Source organism: Scyliorhinus torazame, chromosome 19 (assembly GCF_047496885.1).
Source record: "Scyliorhinus torazame isolate Kashiwa2021f chromosome 19, sScyTor2.1, whole genome shotgun sequence".
Classification (NCBI taxonomy): domain Eukaryota; kingdom Metazoa; phylum Chordata; class Chondrichthyes; order Carcharhiniformes; family Scyliorhinidae; genus Scyliorhinus; species Scyliorhinus torazame.
Window position 1 is genome coordinate 71,772,180 of NC_092725.1, and position 19,072 is coordinate 71,791,251.

The 19,072-nt window shown below is 42.7% G+C and overlaps 1 protein-coding gene across 1 annotated transcript in view; it reads left to right on the forward strand.

Annotated features, from left to right (window-relative positions):
- Positions 1-19,072, forward strand: part of LOC140396211 (beta-parvin-like) — a 112,434-nt gene that overhangs the window by 63,953 nt on the left and 29,409 nt on the right. The window contains exons 2-6 of the mRNA XM_072484525.1: positions 1,389-1,478; positions 1,776-1,846; positions 10,142-10,244; positions 12,584-12,724; positions 15,925-16,040. Coding sequence (XP_072340626.1) covers positions 1,389-1,478; positions 1,776-1,846; positions 10,142-10,244; positions 12,584-12,724; positions 15,925-16,040 — 521 coding nt within the window. The remainder of the gene's footprint in view (positions 1-1,388; positions 1,479-1,775; positions 1,847-10,141; positions 10,245-12,583; positions 12,725-15,924; positions 16,041-19,072) is intronic.

Genomic DNA, 19,072 nt, shown 5'->3' on the forward strand with positions numbered 1-19,072 from the left:
AACCTCCATGAGTCTACACCCCCCATCTGTTACATAAAACCCTTCAATTCCTTTGCCGCAGCTGGCCTCCTCCTGTCGTGGATATTGACCGATCCAATTCCGGATCAGTGACTGTGTTGAAGTCCTCTCCCATGATCAGGTTATGTGACTCTAAGTCTGGGATCTTACCTAACACCCGCCTCATAAATTACACGTCGTCCCAATTTGGAGCATATATGTTCACAAGTACCACTCTCACCCCCTCCAGCTTTCTCACTCACCATTATGTACTTACCCCCCCTTGTCGACACGATTCTCCCAGCCTCGAATGCCACTCGTTTGCTGATCAAGATCGCTACCCCCCCTGGTCTTTGAGTCCAGTCCTGAGTGGAAAACTTGGCTAACCCACCCCATCCTCAATCTTGTCTGGTCTATAACCTTTAGGTGTGTCTCTTGTAGCATTGCCACATCCGCCTTCAGTTCCCTCAAATGTGCGAACACGTGAGCCCTCTTGACCGGCCCATTCAGTCCTCTCCCGTTCCATGTGATCAGCCTGGACGGGGGGGGGGGGGGGGGGGGGGGGGGGGCGCTTCCAACCTCTTTCTCTTTCTCTCTCTCTCTCTCTCTCTCTCTCTTTCTCTCTCTTTCTCTCTCTCTCTCTCTTCCCCCCCCCCCCCTAGCCATCACCCTTTTTAGGCCAGCCTCGAGCTCGCTTGATGAAAATAATTGTTGGGCTACCATTTGATTATCATATTTTGATCTGTTGTCCTAATAGTTTACAACTGGAATAAAAATAGAACCCTCAAATGTTTATTTTTAACAGGCTTTGTTTGCAGAATGGTATAGCTAGACTAGTTTATATTTTGTAACAATACGTGACCAAATTCTCATTTACCTTTCCACCAGGAACCAAGTTTGCACAAATTTGGAATTTGTGTAAGCTTCAGTTCTTGATGACCTAGCCATAGAACTCCTGCCATGGGAATATCAGAAAGCTGCATTGTAGTATTCAAAATTCAGCATCTATAATAGCAAGCTTTTAAAAGGTTGAGAGGAAAATCTTTAATCACTGTTGGGGGCTTTAACCAGCTAAGATGGTGTAGTGCACATTTGTTGTTGTTTGTGAAGATCCTTGTGTGTGTGATCCTTTAACGTACATCATATTACAGAGTAAAGTCTTATGTTATGATCAACATTACAAGTGAGCTAAAGAAAAAGAAAGGTGGTATTAGTGACTTAAGAGTTCCCTTGCACAGCACTTGATTTGTTCTATCCATTTTTTAAAAATGAAAGCTTATCATTCATTAGCCCACGCTTTTTTGGACTATCAAGTCTGATTTGAATTTTTTCCTGGGGCTGGAGGGGCGTTTATTTTTCTTCACTTATCGTTCTGCTTTCTTCCTTGCTAGTGAGTGACTTACAAGAAGAAGGCAAAAATGCCATCAATGCTCCATTGTCTCCGACGCCTACAGACATTCATCCTGAGGACACCATGCTAGGTATTAAAGAATGCTAATTCATTTTTCCTATTCCTTTTATATTTCTACTGTTTTCTTGAATGTCTAATAGGATACTAAAATTTTCATATTCTATATAGTACAGATAGTTACAGATTTTCATTTCTTTTTAAGTTATCACCTGTTCTCAAATATTTAGATTTCCTTTGCATTGAGTTCTTTTCTGAGCAATTTCTCTCTTTGGTGTTAATATACCAAAAAAATCCCATTTTTAATAAAAAGAAATGTATTGCCTCTTTAACCTCCTGCTCACTTATTTTCTGTTGGATTCAATTATAGAGGAGAATGAAGAACGAACAATGATTGAGCCATATTCCAAGGAAGAGGCTAAGTTCAAAGAGCTTATAAAGGTGAAGTGCTTGAATAAAATGTGTACTACATGCTGAATTCTCTGGTAACTTGCAGTCAAGTGCAACATGACCGTGTCCTTAATTTGACTGTTGTATACCCAGCCTGATGTCACTTGTACAGATCCAATATATTACTAAAAATGTACTGCATGGCAAATTCCCTGCCAATTTGCTGACTGACATAATTATGTTTTTATTGACCGTTTACCTATTCTATTACAGTTGGCGATTATACCCTATTGATGATGGTCTGCATCAATTTCATCAGGTTTTCTGGATTAACAATAATGCAAGATTTAGTTTAAAAAAAATTAAGTGCTTCTGTATTGAAATAAATAAATCTGGAAAATGTCATGTCTCATCAACTTGGTTGAACTTTGAGGTTACAAGGATTCTGCACGGAGTGAGCCTGGTCAACATAGTATGCTTGGATTTTCAAAGAGCTTTTGACTATGTACCACACAATGCACTCATTTATAAATATAGACCGGTAGGATTGGAAGACAGGCCCTGGAGTGAATAAGAAATGGATTGTATACTTGTAGGCACACGCTTGATATTGATGCAACTACATCTGCATGGAGAGTGGTTACTGGTGGAATCCGTGTTGAACATAGAAAATAGAACATTACAGCGCAGTACAGGCCCTTCGGCCCTTGATGTTGCGCCGACCTGTGAAACCACTCTAAAGCCCATCTACACTATTCCCTTGTCATCCATATGTCTATCCAATGACCATTTGAATGCCCTTAGTGTTGGTGAGTCCACTACTGTTGCAGGCAGGGCATTCCACGCCCTTACTACTCTCTGAGTAAAGAGCCTATCTCTGACATCTGTCCTATATCTATCTCCCCTCAATTTAAAGCTATGTCCCTTCGTGCTAGACATCACCATCCGAGGAAAACCGCTCTCACTGTCCACCCTATCCAATCCTCTGATCATCTTGTATGCCTCAATTAAGTCACCTCTTAACCTTCTTCTCTCTAACGAAAACAGCCTCAAGTCCCTCAGCCTTTCCTCATAAGATCTTCCCTCCATACCAGGCAACATTCTGGAAAATCTCCTCTGCACCCAATGCTTCCACATCCTTCCTATAATGCGGCGACCAGAATTGCACGCAGTACTCCAAATGCGGCCGCACCAGAATGTTGTATAGCTGCAACACGACCTCATGGCTCCACAACTCAATCCCTCTGCCAATAAAAGCTAACACACCATGCGCCTTCTTAACAACCCTCTCAACCTGGGTGGCAGCTTTCAGGGATCTATGTACATGGACCCGAGATCTCTCTGCTCATCCACACTGCCAAGAATCTTACCATTAGCCCAGTACTCTGTCTTCCTGTTATTCCTTCCAAAATGAATAACCTCACACTTTTCTGCATTAAACTCCATTTGCCACCTCTCAGCCCAGCGCTGCAGCTTATTTATGTCCCTCTGTAACTTGTAACATCCTTCCGCACTGTCCACAACTCCACCGACTTTAGTGTCATCTGCAAATTTACTCGCCCATCCTTCTACGCCCTCCTCCACTTCATTTATAAAAATTACAAACAGCAGTGGCCCCAAAACAGATCCTTGTGGTACACCACTAGTAACTGGACTCTAGTCTGAACATTTCCCATCAACCACCACCTTCCAGCTAGCCAATTTCTGATCCAAACTGCTAAATCACCTTTAATCCCATGCCTCCGTATTTTCTGCAGTAGCCTACCGTGGGAAACCTTATCAAACGCTTTACTGAAATCCATATACACCACATCAACTGCTTTACCCTCATCCACCTATTTGGTCACCTTCTCAAAGAACTCAATAAGGTTTGTGAGGCATGACCTACCCTTCACAAAACCGTGTTGACTATCTCTAATCAAATTATTCCTTTCCAGATGATTATACATCCTATCTCTTATATACCTTTCCAAGATTTTGCCCACAACAGAAGTAAGGCTTACTGGTCTATCTTTACCGGGGTTGTCTCTACTTCCCTTCTTGAACAAAGGGACAACATTTGCTACCTTCCAGTCTTCTGGCACTATTCCTGTAGACAAAGATGACTTAAAGATCAAAGCCAAAGGCTCAGCAATCTCCTCCCTAGCTTCCCAGAGAATCCTAGGATTCAAAGAGATCTAGGAGTACAGGTCCACAGGTCATTGAAAGGGGCAACACAGGTGGAGAAGGTAGTCAAGAAGGCATACGGCATGCTTGCCTTCATTGGCCGGGGCATTGAGTATAAGAATTGGCAAGTCATGTTGCAGCTGTATAGAACCTTAGTTAGGCCACACTTGGAGTATAGTGTTCAATTCTGGTCGCCACACTACCAGAAGGATGTGGAGGCTTTAGAGAGGGTGCAGAAGAGATTTACCAGAATGTTGCCTGGTATGGAGGGCATAAGCTATGAGGAGCGATTGAATAAACTCGGTTTGTTCTCACTGGAACGAAGGAGGTTGAGGGGCGACCTGATAGAGGTATACAAAATTATGAGGGGCATAGACAGAGTGGATAGTCAGAGGCTTTTCCCCAGGGTAGAGGGGTCAATTACTAGGGGGCATAGGTTTAAGGTGAGAGGGGCAAGGTTTAGAGTAGATGTACGAGGCAAGTTTTTTACGCAGAGGGTAGTGGGTGCCTGGAACTCACTACCGGAGGAGGTAGTGGAAGCAGGGACGATAGGGACATTTAAGGGGCATCTTGACAAATATATGAATAGGATGGGAATAGGAGGATACGGACCCAGGAAGTGTAGAAGATTGTAGTTTAGTCGGGCAGTATGGTCGGCACGGGCTTGGAGGGCCGAAGGGCCTGTTCCTGTGCTGTACATTTCTTTGTTCTAAATCCCATCCGGCCCAGGGGACTTCTCTATTTTCACTCTTTCCAGAATTGCTAACACCTCCTCCTTATGAACCTCAAGCCCTTCTAGTCTAGTAGCCTGAATCTCAGTATTCTCCTCGACAACATTATCTTTTTCCTGTGTGAATACTGACAAAAAATATTCATTTAGCACCTCTCCTATCTCCTCGGACTCCACGCACAACTTCCCGCTACTGTCCTTGACTGGCCCTACTCTTACGCTAGTCATTCTTTTATTCCTAACATATCTATAGAAAGCTTTAGGGTTATCCTTGATCCTACCTGCCAAAGGCTTCTCATTATGGTGGGGCAGGCAATAAACAAAGAAATAACTGATGCATGTATAAATGGTACAGCAGTTATCATGGGGGATTTTAATCTACATGTCGATTGGTTTAACCAGGTCGGTCAAGGCAGCCTTGAGGAGGAGTTTATAGAATGTATCCGCGATAGTTTCCTAGAACAGTATGTAATGGAACCTACGAGGGAACAAGCGGTCCTAGATCTGGTCCTGTGTAATGAGACAGGTTTGATTCAGGATCTCATAGTTCGGGATCCTCTCGGAAGGAGCGATCACAATATGGTGGAATTTAAAATACAGATGGAGGGTGAGAAGGTAGAATCAAGCACTAGTGTTTTGTGCTTAAACAAAGGAGATTACAATGGGATGAGAGAAGAACTAGCTAAGGTAGACTGGGAGCAAAGACTTTATGGTGAAACAGTTGAGGAACAGTGGAGAACCTTCCAAGCGATTTTTCACAGTGCTCAGCAAAGGTTTATACCAACAAAAAGGAAGGATGGTAGAAAGAGGGAAAATTGACCGTGGATATCTAAGGAAATAAGGGAGAGTATCAAATTGAAGGAAAAGCATACAAAGTAGCAAAGATTAGTGGGAGACTAGAGGACTGGGAAATCTTTATGGGGCAACAGAAAGCTACTAAAAAAGCTATAAAGAAGAGTAAGATAGATTATGAGAGTAAACTTGCTCAGAATATAAAAACAGATAGTAAAAGTTTCTACAAATATATAAAACAAAAAAGAGTGGCTACGGTAAATATTGGTCCTTTAGAGGATGAGAAGGGAGATTTAATAATGGGAGATGAGGAAATGGCTGAGGAACTGAACAGGTTTTTTGGGTCGGTCTTCACAGTGGAAGACACAAATAACATGCCAGTGACTGATGGAAATGAGGCTATGACAGGTGAGGACCTTGAGAGGATTGTTATCACCAAGGAGGTAGTGATGGGCAAGCTAATGGGGCTAAAGGTAGACAAGTCTCCTGGCCCTGATGGAATGCATCCCAGAGTGCTAAAAGAGATGGCTAGGGAAATTGCAAATGAACTAGTGATAATTTACCAAAATTCACTAGACTCTGGGGTGGTCCCGGCGGATTGGAAATTAGCAAACGTGACACCACTGTTTAAAAAATGAGGTAGGCAGAAAGCGGGTAATTATAGGCCAGTGAGCTTAACTTCGGTAGTAGGGAACATAGAACATTACAGCGCAGTACAGGCCCTTCGGCCCTCGATGTTGCGCCAACCTGTGAAACCACCCTAAAGCCCATCTACACGATTCCCTTATTGTCCATATGTCTATCCAATGACCATTTGAATGTCCTTGGTGTTGGCGAGTCCACTACTGTTGCAGGCAGGGCATTCCATGCCCTTACTACTCTCTGAGTAAAGAACCTACCTCTGACATCTGTCCTATATCTATCTCCCCTCAATTTAAAGGTATGTCCCCTCATGCTAGACATCACCATCCGAGGAAAAAGGCTCTCACTGTCCACCCTATCCAATCCTCTGATCATCTTGTTTGCCTCCATTAAGTCACTACTTCTCTCTAACGAAAACAGCCTCAAGTCCCTCAGCTTTTCCTCATAAGATCTTCCCTTCCATATCAGGCAACATTCTGGTAAATCTCCTCTGCACCCTTTCCAATGCTTCCACATCCTTCCTATAATGCGGCGACCAGAATTACTCCACGCAATACTCCAAATGCGGCCACACCAGAGTGTTGTATAGCTGCAACATGACCTCATGGCTCCTAAACTCAATCCCTCTACCAATAAAAGATGCTGGAATCTATCATCAAGGAACAAATAGCGAGGCATCTGGATGGAAATTGTCCCATTGGGCAGACGCAGCATGGGTTCATAAAGGGCAGGTCGTGCCTAACTGATTTCGTGGAATCTTTTGAGGACATTACCAGTGCGGTAGATAATGGGGAGCCAATGGATGTGGTATATCTGGATTTCCAGAAAGCCTTTGACAAGGTGCCACACAAAAGTTTGCTGCATAAGATAAAGATGCATGGCAATAAGGGGAAAGTAGTAGCATGGATAGAGGATTGGTTAATTAATAGAAAGCAAAGAGTGGGGATTAATGGGTGTTTCTCTGGTTGGCAATCAGTAGCTAGTGGTGTCCCTCAGGGATCAGTGTTGGGCCCACAACTGTTTACAATTTACCTAGATGATTTGGAGTTGGGGTCCAAGGGCAATGTGTCCAAGTTTGCAGACGACACTAAGATAAGTGGTAAAGCAAAAAGTGCAGAGGATACTGGAAGTCTGCAGAGGGATTTGGATAGGCTAAGTGAATGGGCTAGGGTCTGGCAAATGGAATACATTGTTGACAAATGTGAGATTATCCATTTTGGTAGGAATAACAGCAAAAGGGATTATTATTTAAATGATAAAATATTAAAACATGCTGCTGTGCAGAGAGACCTAGGTGTGCTAGTGCATGAGTCGCAAAAAGTTGGTTTACAGGTGCAACAGGTGATTAAGAAGGCAAATGGAATTTTGTCCTTCATTGCTAGAGGGATGGAGTTTAAGACTAGGGAGGTTATGCTGCAATTGTATAAGGCGTTAGTGAGGCCACACCTGGAGTATTGTGTTCAGTTTTGGTCTCCTTACTTGAGAAAGGACGTACTGGCACTGGAGGGTGTGCAGAGGAGATTCACTAGGTTGATCCCAGAGCTGAAGGGGTTGGACTACGAGGAGAGGTTGAGTAGACTGGGACTGTACTCGTTGGAATTTAGAAGGATGAGGTGGGATCTTATAGAAACATATAAAATTATGAAGGGAATAGATAGGATAGATGCGGGCAGGTTGTTTCCACTGGCAGGTGAAAGCAGAACGAGGGGGCATAGCCTCAAAATAAGGGGAAGTAGATTTAGGACTGAGTTTAGGAGGAACATCTTCACCCAAAGGGTTGTGAATCTATGGAATTCCTTGCCCAGTGAAGCAGTAGAGGCTCCTTCATTAAATGTTTTTAAGGTAACGATAGATAGTTTTTTTAAGAATAAAGGGATTAAGGGTTATGGTGTTCGGGCCGGAAAGTGGAGCTGAGTTCACAAACGATCAGCCATGATCTCATTGAATGGCGGAGCAGGCTCGAGGGGCCAGATGGCCTACTCCTGCTTCTAGTTCTTATGTCCCCTCCTGGCTCTTCTTTGCTCTCTCTTTAGGTCCTTCCTAGATAACTTGTAACTCTCGAGCGCCCTAACTGAACCTTCATGTCTCATCTTTACATAAGCCACCTTCTTCCTCTTGATAAGTGTTTCGACTGCTTTAGTAAACCACGGTTCCCTTGCTCGACCACTTCCTCCCTGCCTGACAGGGACATACTTATCAAGGACACACAATAGCTGTTCCTTGAACAAACTCCACATTTCCATTGCGCCCATCCCCTGCAGTTTTCCTCTCCATCCGATGCATCCTAAGTCTTGCCTCATCGCATCATAATTGCCTTTCTCCCAGATATAACTCTTGCCCTGCGGTATATACCTATCCCTTTCCATCACTAAAGTAAACGTAATCGAATTGTGGTCACTATCACCAAAGTGCTCCCCTACCTCCAAATCTAACACCTGTCCTGGTTCATTACCCAGTACCAAATCCAAAATCTTGTTGGCTTATCTACATACTGTGTCAGGAAAGCCTCCTGCACACATTGGACAAAAACGGACCCATCTAAAGTACTCGAACTATAGCGTTTCCAGTCAATATTTGGAAAGTTAAAGTTCCCCATAACAAACTACCCTGTTGCTTTCGCTCCTATCCAGAATCACCTTTGCAATCCTTTCCTCTACATCTCTGGAACTTTTCGGAGGCCTATAGAAAACCCCTAACAGGGTGACCTCTCCTTTCCTGTTTCTAACCTCAGCCCATACTACCTCAGTAGACGAGTCCTCATCAAACGTCCTTTCTGCCACCGTAATACTGTGTCCTTGACTAACAATGCCACCCCTCCCCCTCTTTTACCACCTTCCCTGAGCTTACTGAAATATCTAAACCCCCGCCCCTGCAACAACCATTCCTGTCCCTGCTCTATCCATGTCTCCGAAATGGCCACAACATCGAAGTCCCATGTACCAACCCATGCCGCAAGTTCACCCACCTTCTTCCGGATGCTCCTGGCATTGAAGGAGACACACTTTAAACCACCTTCCTGCCTGTCGGTACACTCCTGCAACTTTGAAACCTTACTCATGACCTCACTGCTCTCAACCTCCAATATACTGGAGCTACAATTCAGGTTCCCATGCCCCTGCTGAACTAGTTTAAACCCTCCCGAAGAGCATTAGCAAATTTCCCCCCCAGGATATTGGTACCCCTCTGGTGCAGGTGTAGACCATCCCATTTGTAGAGGTCCCACCGACCCCAGAATGAGCCCCAATTATCCAGAAATCTGAAACCCTCCCTCCTGCACCATCCCCGTAGCCACGTGTTCAACTCCTCTCTCTCCCTATTCCTCGTCTCGCTAGCACGTGGCATGGGTAACAACCCAGAGATAATAACTCTGTTTGTCCTAGATCTAAGTTTCCACCCTAACTCCCTGAATTCCTGCCTTACATCCCTATCCCTTTTCCTACCTATGTCGTTGGTACCTATGTGGACCACGACTTGGGGCTGCTCCCCTCCCCCTTAAGGATCCCGAAAACACGATCCGAGACAATAATGTTGGGATTATTGTTCTTCGCCATTTTAGTTAATTTGCATGAGTTGGCAGCAAGTTTGTGAATAACAACCTTAAATGAGAAATAAATTATGACAATCATATTTTGATCCAATGGTGGAATACCATGCACGACTCTGAACTACAATTTAAATTAGAAAGTGTTCAAGAAGTCTGCAAGTCCTTAGCCGGTCATGACCAGTGCTTTTAAGCTATCGCAAAGGCCAACTAAATATTGAGACTTTTATGACAGTCTCATATAAAACAACAAACATTATAATGTCCATTTATAACTTTGATTATGCCTCATTTGGAATACCATGACTATTTTCAGTCCCTTCACCGATAGGTAATATGGAGATGTTCAAAAAGGCTGGGTCCACCAGCAGATTGATTCCCATTTTTAAAAAGCCCTTAGTTGTCACAATAGGCCTGGACAGCATCTGAACTTATTAGTTTGTTAACTTTTGGTAAATTCATTTTATTTGTTTAGGTTTTAATTGACTGGATTAATGATGTACTTGTAGAAGAAAGAATAATAGTGAAGACTCTTGAAGAAGATTTGTATGATGGACAAGTTCTGCAGAAGTTGCTAGGTAAGAATACAATTGTATCGTTGAAATATGAGATTCTGTTAGGGATCTGGAAAGGAGTCAGGCATAAAAAGCCTGGTGATTTTTTCATCAATCGACTTCACCGTACCATATTGCTTCATTGTTTCTCTTTCTAGAACTACATATAATTATCTATTCAATCCATTTGTACTGAATGCTTCCTGGTAAATTACTCTGCATTTCATGTTATTGATGAGAAGTTTCACCCTCAATTTTAAAACCGTGTCCCCTGCAACCTTCTACCACAGTAAATAATTTGTCTGGATTAAATCAGTTTATTGTGTCAATGATAAAATAAATTGATTAAATGATTTCATAATCTTTCTCCCACAAAAGTGAACCCAATATCATAGAAACTTGCACCATAGAAGGAGATTGTTCAGCCCATGATACCTGTGCTCTTGGACAGAGTAGCATAGTAGTTGCATACCCCTACTTTTTTTATCTGTAACCCTGTACATTCTTCATTATCAAAAGCCTGTTCAATTCCAGTTTAAATTTATTTAGGGGATCACGGTAGCACAGTGGTTAGCACGTTTGCTTCACAGCGCCAGGGCCGCAGGTTCGATTCCCGGTTTGGGTCACTGTCAGTGCGGAGTCTGCACATTCTCCCGTGTCTGCGTGGGTTTCATCCGGGTGTTCCGGTTTCCTCCCACAGTCCAAAGATGTGCAGGTTAGGTGGATTGGCCATGCTAAATTGCCCTTAGTGTCCAAAAAATGTAAAGTGGGGTAACTAGGTTACGGGGATAGGGTTGAGGTGTGGGCTTAGGTAGGGTGCTCTTTCCAAAGGCCGGTGCAGACTCGATGGGCCGAATGGCCTCCTGCACTGTATATTCTATGATTACCTTTTTTTCAGTTGACATCTTCTAGATCTTGCCAACCCTTAACCAAAAATAATTCTCCTCATCACCCCTTTCCTTTGAATTTGCTTTCTTCCTAATCTCCCTAAACTTTATCCTTTTATATAAACTATCCTACTCCTGTACATACCCAGCACTGTGACCGTACCATCTCTCATAGCCTCTCCAATCCCTCCGTCTTGATTACCGGCAGGAGCATATACAGCCACACCCTTCTCCCCACATCTGCCTCCTTGCTTCCAATATCACTCCCACTTCAATTTCCTAAGGGAAAATGCTCTCTCCTGTCATTTACAATTATGCTTTCAAACTGCCAATTGCCACCCTTTGTCCTCCCATGTCTCACAATAATTGCGGAAGTGATAATGTTCAACTCTGTCCTTAACACCAGCAAAACTATAAACATCTTCTATCCCTGTTGCAATTGCTGAAATGATCCCCATCTTCATTGTTCAAGTTTAAGAGGAACAGACGAGTGTATCTGGGGCACAATTGGTATAGGCATCTATTATTAAATCTGATTGGGTTGCATCAAATGCTTTTGGGCCTTGCCCTTTGCCAAAATCAGCTACTACTTGGGAAAGGGGGCAATGTCTTCAGATACCTATCCCACCTGGGTTATTCTCCCTTCCAACATCTTTCATCGGGCAGAAAATACAAAATTCTGAGAACAAATACCAACAGATTCAAGAGCAGCAGCTTCCCCGCTATTACCAGATTCCTGAATGGCCCTCTCCTGGACTGAACTGATCTCTCTACGCATCTTCTCTACTGTTGTAGCACGATACTCCATATGCTTCACCCGATGTCTATGTATTTACATTGTGTATTTATCGTATGTCCTATGTTTTTCATGTATGGAATGATATGCAGCCCAACACTTTTCACCGTCCGTCTGTACACGTGACAATTAATCTAAATCTACTCCAGGATCACCTTGGAGAACATAGATAACCACTGGCTTCAATTCCTTTATCATTGTTCAGTCAATGTACTAGAAGTTTCTATCATCACCATGAGAGCAGCCTCATCACAAAAACTGATCCAAACAGAAGGTCACCAATCATCACAATTGAACGAGAATTATTTACAAAATGCAACCTTTCTGACATAGTTCACATTTGGAGAACAAATATATAAGAAAGGGCATGAACTTAATCGTAAATTTGATCTCGGATTGTCACTAACAACTTTGAGCGAAGCTAATAAATAGGATCTGTCACGAATCCTGAATTTTTGTGTAAGATTATGGTGAACTCTTAGGATATATTCTGCTTTGCATCATTTGTAACATTGTTATCAGGCTGCTATATAAGGCACTTGCAAACTTAGTTTTGGTCAGTAAATAGTACTGTATCAGTTTTAAAAACCTGAAGTCAGCAGGTTTTAATCTGTTCAGAGTCAATTATTCATGGCAGGAGCATTTGAAAGCTTCAAATTTGTCACTTTCTGCTCATGTAGAGAAACTTGCAAATCGTAAACTTAATGTTGCTGAAGTGACACAGTCCGAGATAGGGCAGAAACAGAAACTTCAGACAGTGTTGGAATCAGTGAATGGCCTGCTTCGACCTCAAGGATGGGCTATCAAATGGAGTGTTAATTGTGAGTACAAGTGTGGTAAATGTGTTTTTGTTGTGAACTTTTAGCACTGGCCAACTGATGGTATCAAACCAATGAAAATTTTTTAGTTGTGAATGTTTAAATTTCATTTTGAATGACATGAAAGACAGATAAAAGCTAATATTAAAATGAATAATTACCTTGCAATAAAATTAAACACTGAATATTTCATCTCTCGCATAATTTTAGTTAAACTGGGTTTTAGTGAAAAAGAAAAATTGATGCGCATCACTTGATATGCTTCTGAAGTGCTGTTCTTTTTAACAATTCATGGAGAATCCATTAACTTGAGTATTCATGAGGGACAATTGAAATGCAGACCAGCAAAGATTTGGGAAAGCTGTTTGACCATTGCCCTCATAGTACTTCCTTCCAGTCAATTTTATTGGAGTTTTAAACTAAAGAAGCTTTTAGATTTATTTTTAATTGGATTCCTGTTAAAATATTCCTAATGAAATAATACAATTAACCTGATAGGATATAGTAATTAATATGCTTAGAATAACTATGATCACATATGTGTTGATCTGCCAAAGTCTTACAGCATTACATTAATTCTGGCGTATGCTTATTTTTGCTCATATTGTTCTTCATGTTTTTCCTTGAATTGGCATGCTCCTTTCCTTATCAGGAATAGATGGCAATGTGCTACCTTGCCTTTGCTAGTTTTGTTCCTTATCTCAACAACATGCTGGACATGGAGATATTTCCATGTATTTGTTGTGCTCCATTGTGGGAAAATGTCGGTCTTTGCTCAATATCAATTCCTGACAGTCTTAAGAATTGAAAACCTATGCTTCCAATTTTTATGCAATGCACTGGTATGATATTCAGCAGTGCCCCATTACAGATACCCCTTCATTTGTTTGTTGCAGGCAGTTTACTGCTCATAGCTTAAAGCATCCAGAGGTGAATATTTGCACTTTACTTTCTGTTGGAAAGCTGCATAACCAAAATTCCTCCTGCCTATAAAAATGTTGTCTTTCTGTCTTCTCGCACTCTATCTGAAGTTAAAAAGCTCATTGATTTGTGCTTATTTTTCCCTGCTGCATGCTAATTCACTGCAGAGCGAGCCTACACTCTTCTAGCAGTTACATCAACAAGCAGTAGTTAAAAGATTTTGTTCCCTGTTGGGCAATGAACACTGTCATAACTAAAGGTGGTTGCCATCTTCATTCCTTATGTCATCAGGGGACAGTTTGTTCTTGGTCTGATTGAGAAGTGATTCTAACCAAAGTATAACATGATATAAGTAGTTCTCACTGGTTGTATAATGAAGTGAGAAAATTGTTCCTTGGGATATCACTTAACAGGAGAGCCTTCCCTGTTGCATTATATTCTGAAGAGCAACTGGACTCCTGGCAGGTAAAGTACACAAAGTCAAAGCGCAACGTTTTTTCTCTCCTTTCATTTGACTAATTTCTGTAAACAAAAATGTATTTTCAAGACTCATCGTTGATATGCCAACATTACTATTTCACTAAGATAGCTTTTTCTTCTCTTTCTGAAGTAAGGATTGTTTATTTGCTTTCCAGTGAAGTAACTTTGCCATTTATGCTCATACTGCAAGGAAATTATGTTGAAGTATTTCCATGTTCATGTTAACGAGTTTATATGCATGAGTATGTAATTCTTTGGTTGGTAATTAGGATGCTTTGAGCTGTAGATTTTCTCATGGTAGTTTTTAATGCTGTATTTGAATTGACTGATTGGAGTGTGTTTCCGTTTACGGAGACTCCTGTCCATTTCCGAGACGTTTTATCATTTTTGTCTCTACGGATATACTACAGTAAACTGTAGTCAGCAAATATGTCAGAAGGGAATGTCATGCTTGATAAACATCATTGAATTATTTGAAGAGGTGACAGAGTAGACAAGGACAATGCAGAAGATTAATATATTTTAATTTTCAAAAGGCTTCTGGGGAGGTACCATATATTGGACTCAAGAGTAAGGTAGAGCATATTGAGTTAAGGGGCATGTAGCAGAATGGATAGCAAACTGACTAAAACCAGGGAGTAAGGGTTAAGGGTATCCACTGTTAGCAATTTGGATTTGGACACTGGAATCAGAAGTACAATTTCAAACTTAACTGATGGCACCAATTTGGAAGGTGTAGTTATACAAATGAAGGAAAGAAAGACAAACTAGCAAGACGGTATTTGACAAATTAACTTCAATATAGACAAGTATGAGGTGATGCAATTTGGTGGAAAGAATAAGGAGACTACATACTGTTTAAATAATGGTCTGAATGAGGTGAAATGAAATGAAAATTGCTTATTGTCACAAGTAGGCTTCAAATGAAGTTACTGTGAAAAGCCCCTAGTCGCCACATTCCGGCGCCTGTTCAGGGAGGCTGGTACGGGAATTGAACCATGCTGCTGGCCTGCCTGGGTCTGCCTTAAAAGCCAGCTCTTTAGCCTTGTGCTAAACCAGCCCCTAAAGGTAGAATGGTAACAGGGTCTAAGGAGACAGATACCAAATCATGAAAAGTAGTACCAGCTAATAAGTTCATAAAAAGACAACACAAGCATGGATTCATTTCTAGAGGGCTGAAAAGCAAAGAAATTACATTAAACATGTACCAAATCTTGTGTAGAGTACATTTGGGTCACTGAGCTCAGTTTTGGTTTCCATATTATAAAAAGGGATATATTGCTGTTGAAGATGGTGCAAAAGGATTCTCAATGATGATTCCAAAATTAAGAGAATTTACTTGTTGGGAAAGGCTGAACAGGCTGGGGCTCTTTTTCTCTGGAAAAGATAAGACATAGGGGTAACCTGATAGAGGTTTTACATCCACCCTCAAAACTCTTTTCACTAGCTTTGCGAAAATGTTTCCACTTGTAAGCCTGTCCAGAACTTGGGGCTATAAATCTAAGATAGTCATTGGTAAAATTAATCGGGAATTCAAGTGAAATTTTGGTACCGAGATGTGACCTATGCAAGGAATTTGGGGGGCAAATGGAATGAATGCATTCTATGGGAAGCTAGATAAGCCCACGAGGGAAAGGAGGAATGGTTGAATTGCTGATGCGGTGGCAGGAGGCTCACCTGGGGTAAGAAATACGAGCATAGACCAGTTGGGCCGAATGGTCTGTTTCTTTGCTGTATGCTATTGAAAGTTGTATGAAAACTGCTACCTGGGTAGTGTTTTGACCAACTTATTTACCTTTTAGCGATCCACACAAAAAACATGGTAGCAATTCTTCACCTGCTTGTGGCATTAACCATGCATTTCCGAGCGCCCATCAGATTGCCAGAACATGTCTCCGTGCAGGTGGTAGTTGTACGGGTAAGTGAACCACCAATCTTCAGTGACAGTTTGATAGGTATAGATTCTTGAAGTTATTCACATGGCCACTTGATTTAACTTTGATTTAACTGTGATATCGAACAGTTGTTATGGCAAATGGAGAAAGATGTCTCAAAACTAGAATATTTCCCAAGATTCGTTACAATTTCCCTAATTGAGCTTGACGGGATTCAAATTTCTACAGCAGTCCATATGCTCATGATAGGAAACAAACGTCTGATTGCATGTAGCTCTTAGAAACGCCGTTGTATGGTGAAACCAAGGAATGTGGTTGACATGGTCCAATGAATATCTGAATTGTAAGGTATGAGGAACATGTTTCCGTCATATTCACGCCCTCTCCATCATCTCTTTATATGTACTTTGATGACTATATTAGTATTATTTCCAGCTCTCGCCCTGAACTAAACTGAACTGAACAGCACGGTAGCACAGTGGTTAGCACAGTTGCTTCACAGATCCAGGGTCCCAGGTTCGATTCCCGGTTTGGGTCACGTGCACTGGAATTTGCACGTTCTCGCCGTGTCTGCATGGGTTTCCTCTGGGTGCTCCGGTTTCCTCCCACAGTCCAAAGATCTGCAAGTTAGGTGGATTGGTTATGCTAAATTGCCCTTAATTCCGAAAAAAGGTTTGATGGGGTTACGGGGATAGGGTGGAGGTGTGGGTACAGGGTGGAGGTATGGGCTTAGCTAGGGTGCTCTTTCCGAGGGCCGGTGCAGACCCAATGGGCCGAATGGCCTCTTTCTACACTGTAAATTCTATGATTCTACGAAATGAACAATGTGGGAAAGTGTGAGGTTATGCACTTTGGAAGGAGAAATGGATGCATAGACTATTTTCTAAATGGGGAAATGCTTAGGAAACCAGAAGCACAAGGGGACATAAAATTCCTTGTTCAATATTCTCTTAAGGGTAACGTGCAGGTTCAGTCGACAGTTAGGAAAGCAAATGCAATGTTAGCATTCATGTCAGGAGGGCTAGAATACAAGAGCAGAGATGTACTTCTGAGGCTGTATAAGGCTCTGGTCAGACCCCATTTGGAGTATTGTGAGCGGTTTGGGCTCCGTAACTAAGGAAGGATGTGATGGCCTTGGAAAAGGTCCAGAGGTGGTTTACAAGAATGATCCCTGGAATGAAGAACTTGTCATATGAGGAACGGTTGAAGACTCTGGGTCTGTACTTGTTGGAGTTTAGAACGATGGGGGGGGGGGGGGAATCTTATTGAAACGTACAGGATACCGCGAGGCCTGGATAAAGTGGACGTGGAGAGGATGTTTCCACTTGTAGGAAAAACTAGAAGCAGAGGACACAATCTCAGACTAAAGGGACGATCCTTCAAATCAGAGCTGAGGAGGAATTTCTTCAGCCAGAGGGTGATGAAACTGTGGAGCACTTTGCCGCAGAAGGCTGTGGAGGCCAAATCACTGGGTGTCTTTAAGATAGAGATAGATAGATCCTTGATTGATAAGGGGATCAGGGGTTATAAGGAGAAGGCAGAAGAATGGGAATGAGAAAAATGTGAGCCATGAATGAATGGCGGAGCAGACTCGATGGGCTGTGGCCTAATTCTGTTCCTATATCTTATGGCCTCATGAACTGGTACATTTCATTACTTTGCTTCCAATTTCTATCCTTTCACCTTTGCATAGTCAATCTCCCCTTCCTTCCTCAGCTCCCCGTACCTGTTTCTGGGATAGATTACCTACAAATACTCATTACTAAGTCCACTGACTGTCAAAGCTTTCTTGACTGCCATTTTCTCACACCCTGCTCCCTACAAGGACTTCATTCCATTCACCAGTTTCTTCACTTCCATTGCATCTATTCGGATAAAATAAACTTCGATACCAAGACTTTGGTAAGTCTTTTTTCCTGGACCAAGGAGTCCTCCCACTGTGGATAACCGGGCCCTTGATTATGCCCGTCCCATTTCCTGCACTTCTTCCCTCGCTTCTTTTCCTCCCCCCACAGTACCATGATAAGGTTCCTCTTGTTCTCACCTTCCAGCCCATCGGCCTTCGTATTCCACAAATCGTCCTGTGTCATTTCTTTTTAATAAAAATATTTTTATTAGGGTTATAGCATTTCATAACCTACATTACACGACAAGATAATCAAAATGTGTACCGGCAAGAATTTGCAACCACTTTCGTTCAGGAAATAATTTACAAACAAACAAAAATGAAACGCTGCTATTGAGCACTATTGTGGCCTTACGATTGCCCACTCGGCCGTGTGGGGGTCAGTAGTTGGATGTGCTCCTGGGGAGGGGGCTTTTGTGTAGCTGCGGGAAGAGTCCCAGTTTGCTCCCCACACGGTATTGGCTGTTTCTGCTGCGTGGCCTTCTCTCTCTAACCCCCCCCCCCCCCAATCCTTGGTTCCCTCCTGGCATTTAGCCGTGGTGGTGGGAGGTGGTGTGTCTGCCAGGTGTGCTCTTTTTCTTGTTGCCCTTTTGTCCCTTATGGTTCACTCCTCCTCTACCTGTTTTGTGTCTCTCTCTTTGGTGCTTACAACACGTTCCCTTTCTCTTCCCTATTTTGTGCCTTGGCCCCACTCCCTGCTTTACTGGAAACTGGTTCCGAACAGGTCTTGGAAGAGGTAGTGAACAGCGTCCACATTTTGTGGAAGCCTTCCTCTGATCCTCGGATGGTGTACTTTATTTTCTCTAACTTGAGAAATTCCGCCAGGTCGGATGGCCAGTCTGCAGCCTTGGGTGGTGCTGCCGACCACCAGCTGAGCAGGAACCTCCGGCGGGCAATCAGGGAGGCAAAGACTGGGATGTAAGCCCCCCCCTCCCCACGAAGACTCTGGCTGTTCTGATACCCCGATGACTGCCACTAGTGGGTATGGCTCCACCCTCTCTCCCACAACCCTGGACATGGCCTCAAAGAAGGATGTCAAGTACCCAACAAGTCTGGGACACGACCAGAAAATGAGGGTGCGGTGGCCGAGCCTCCCATTCACACTTGTCCTCCACCTCCGGCAAGAACCCGCTCATTCTAGTTCTAGTT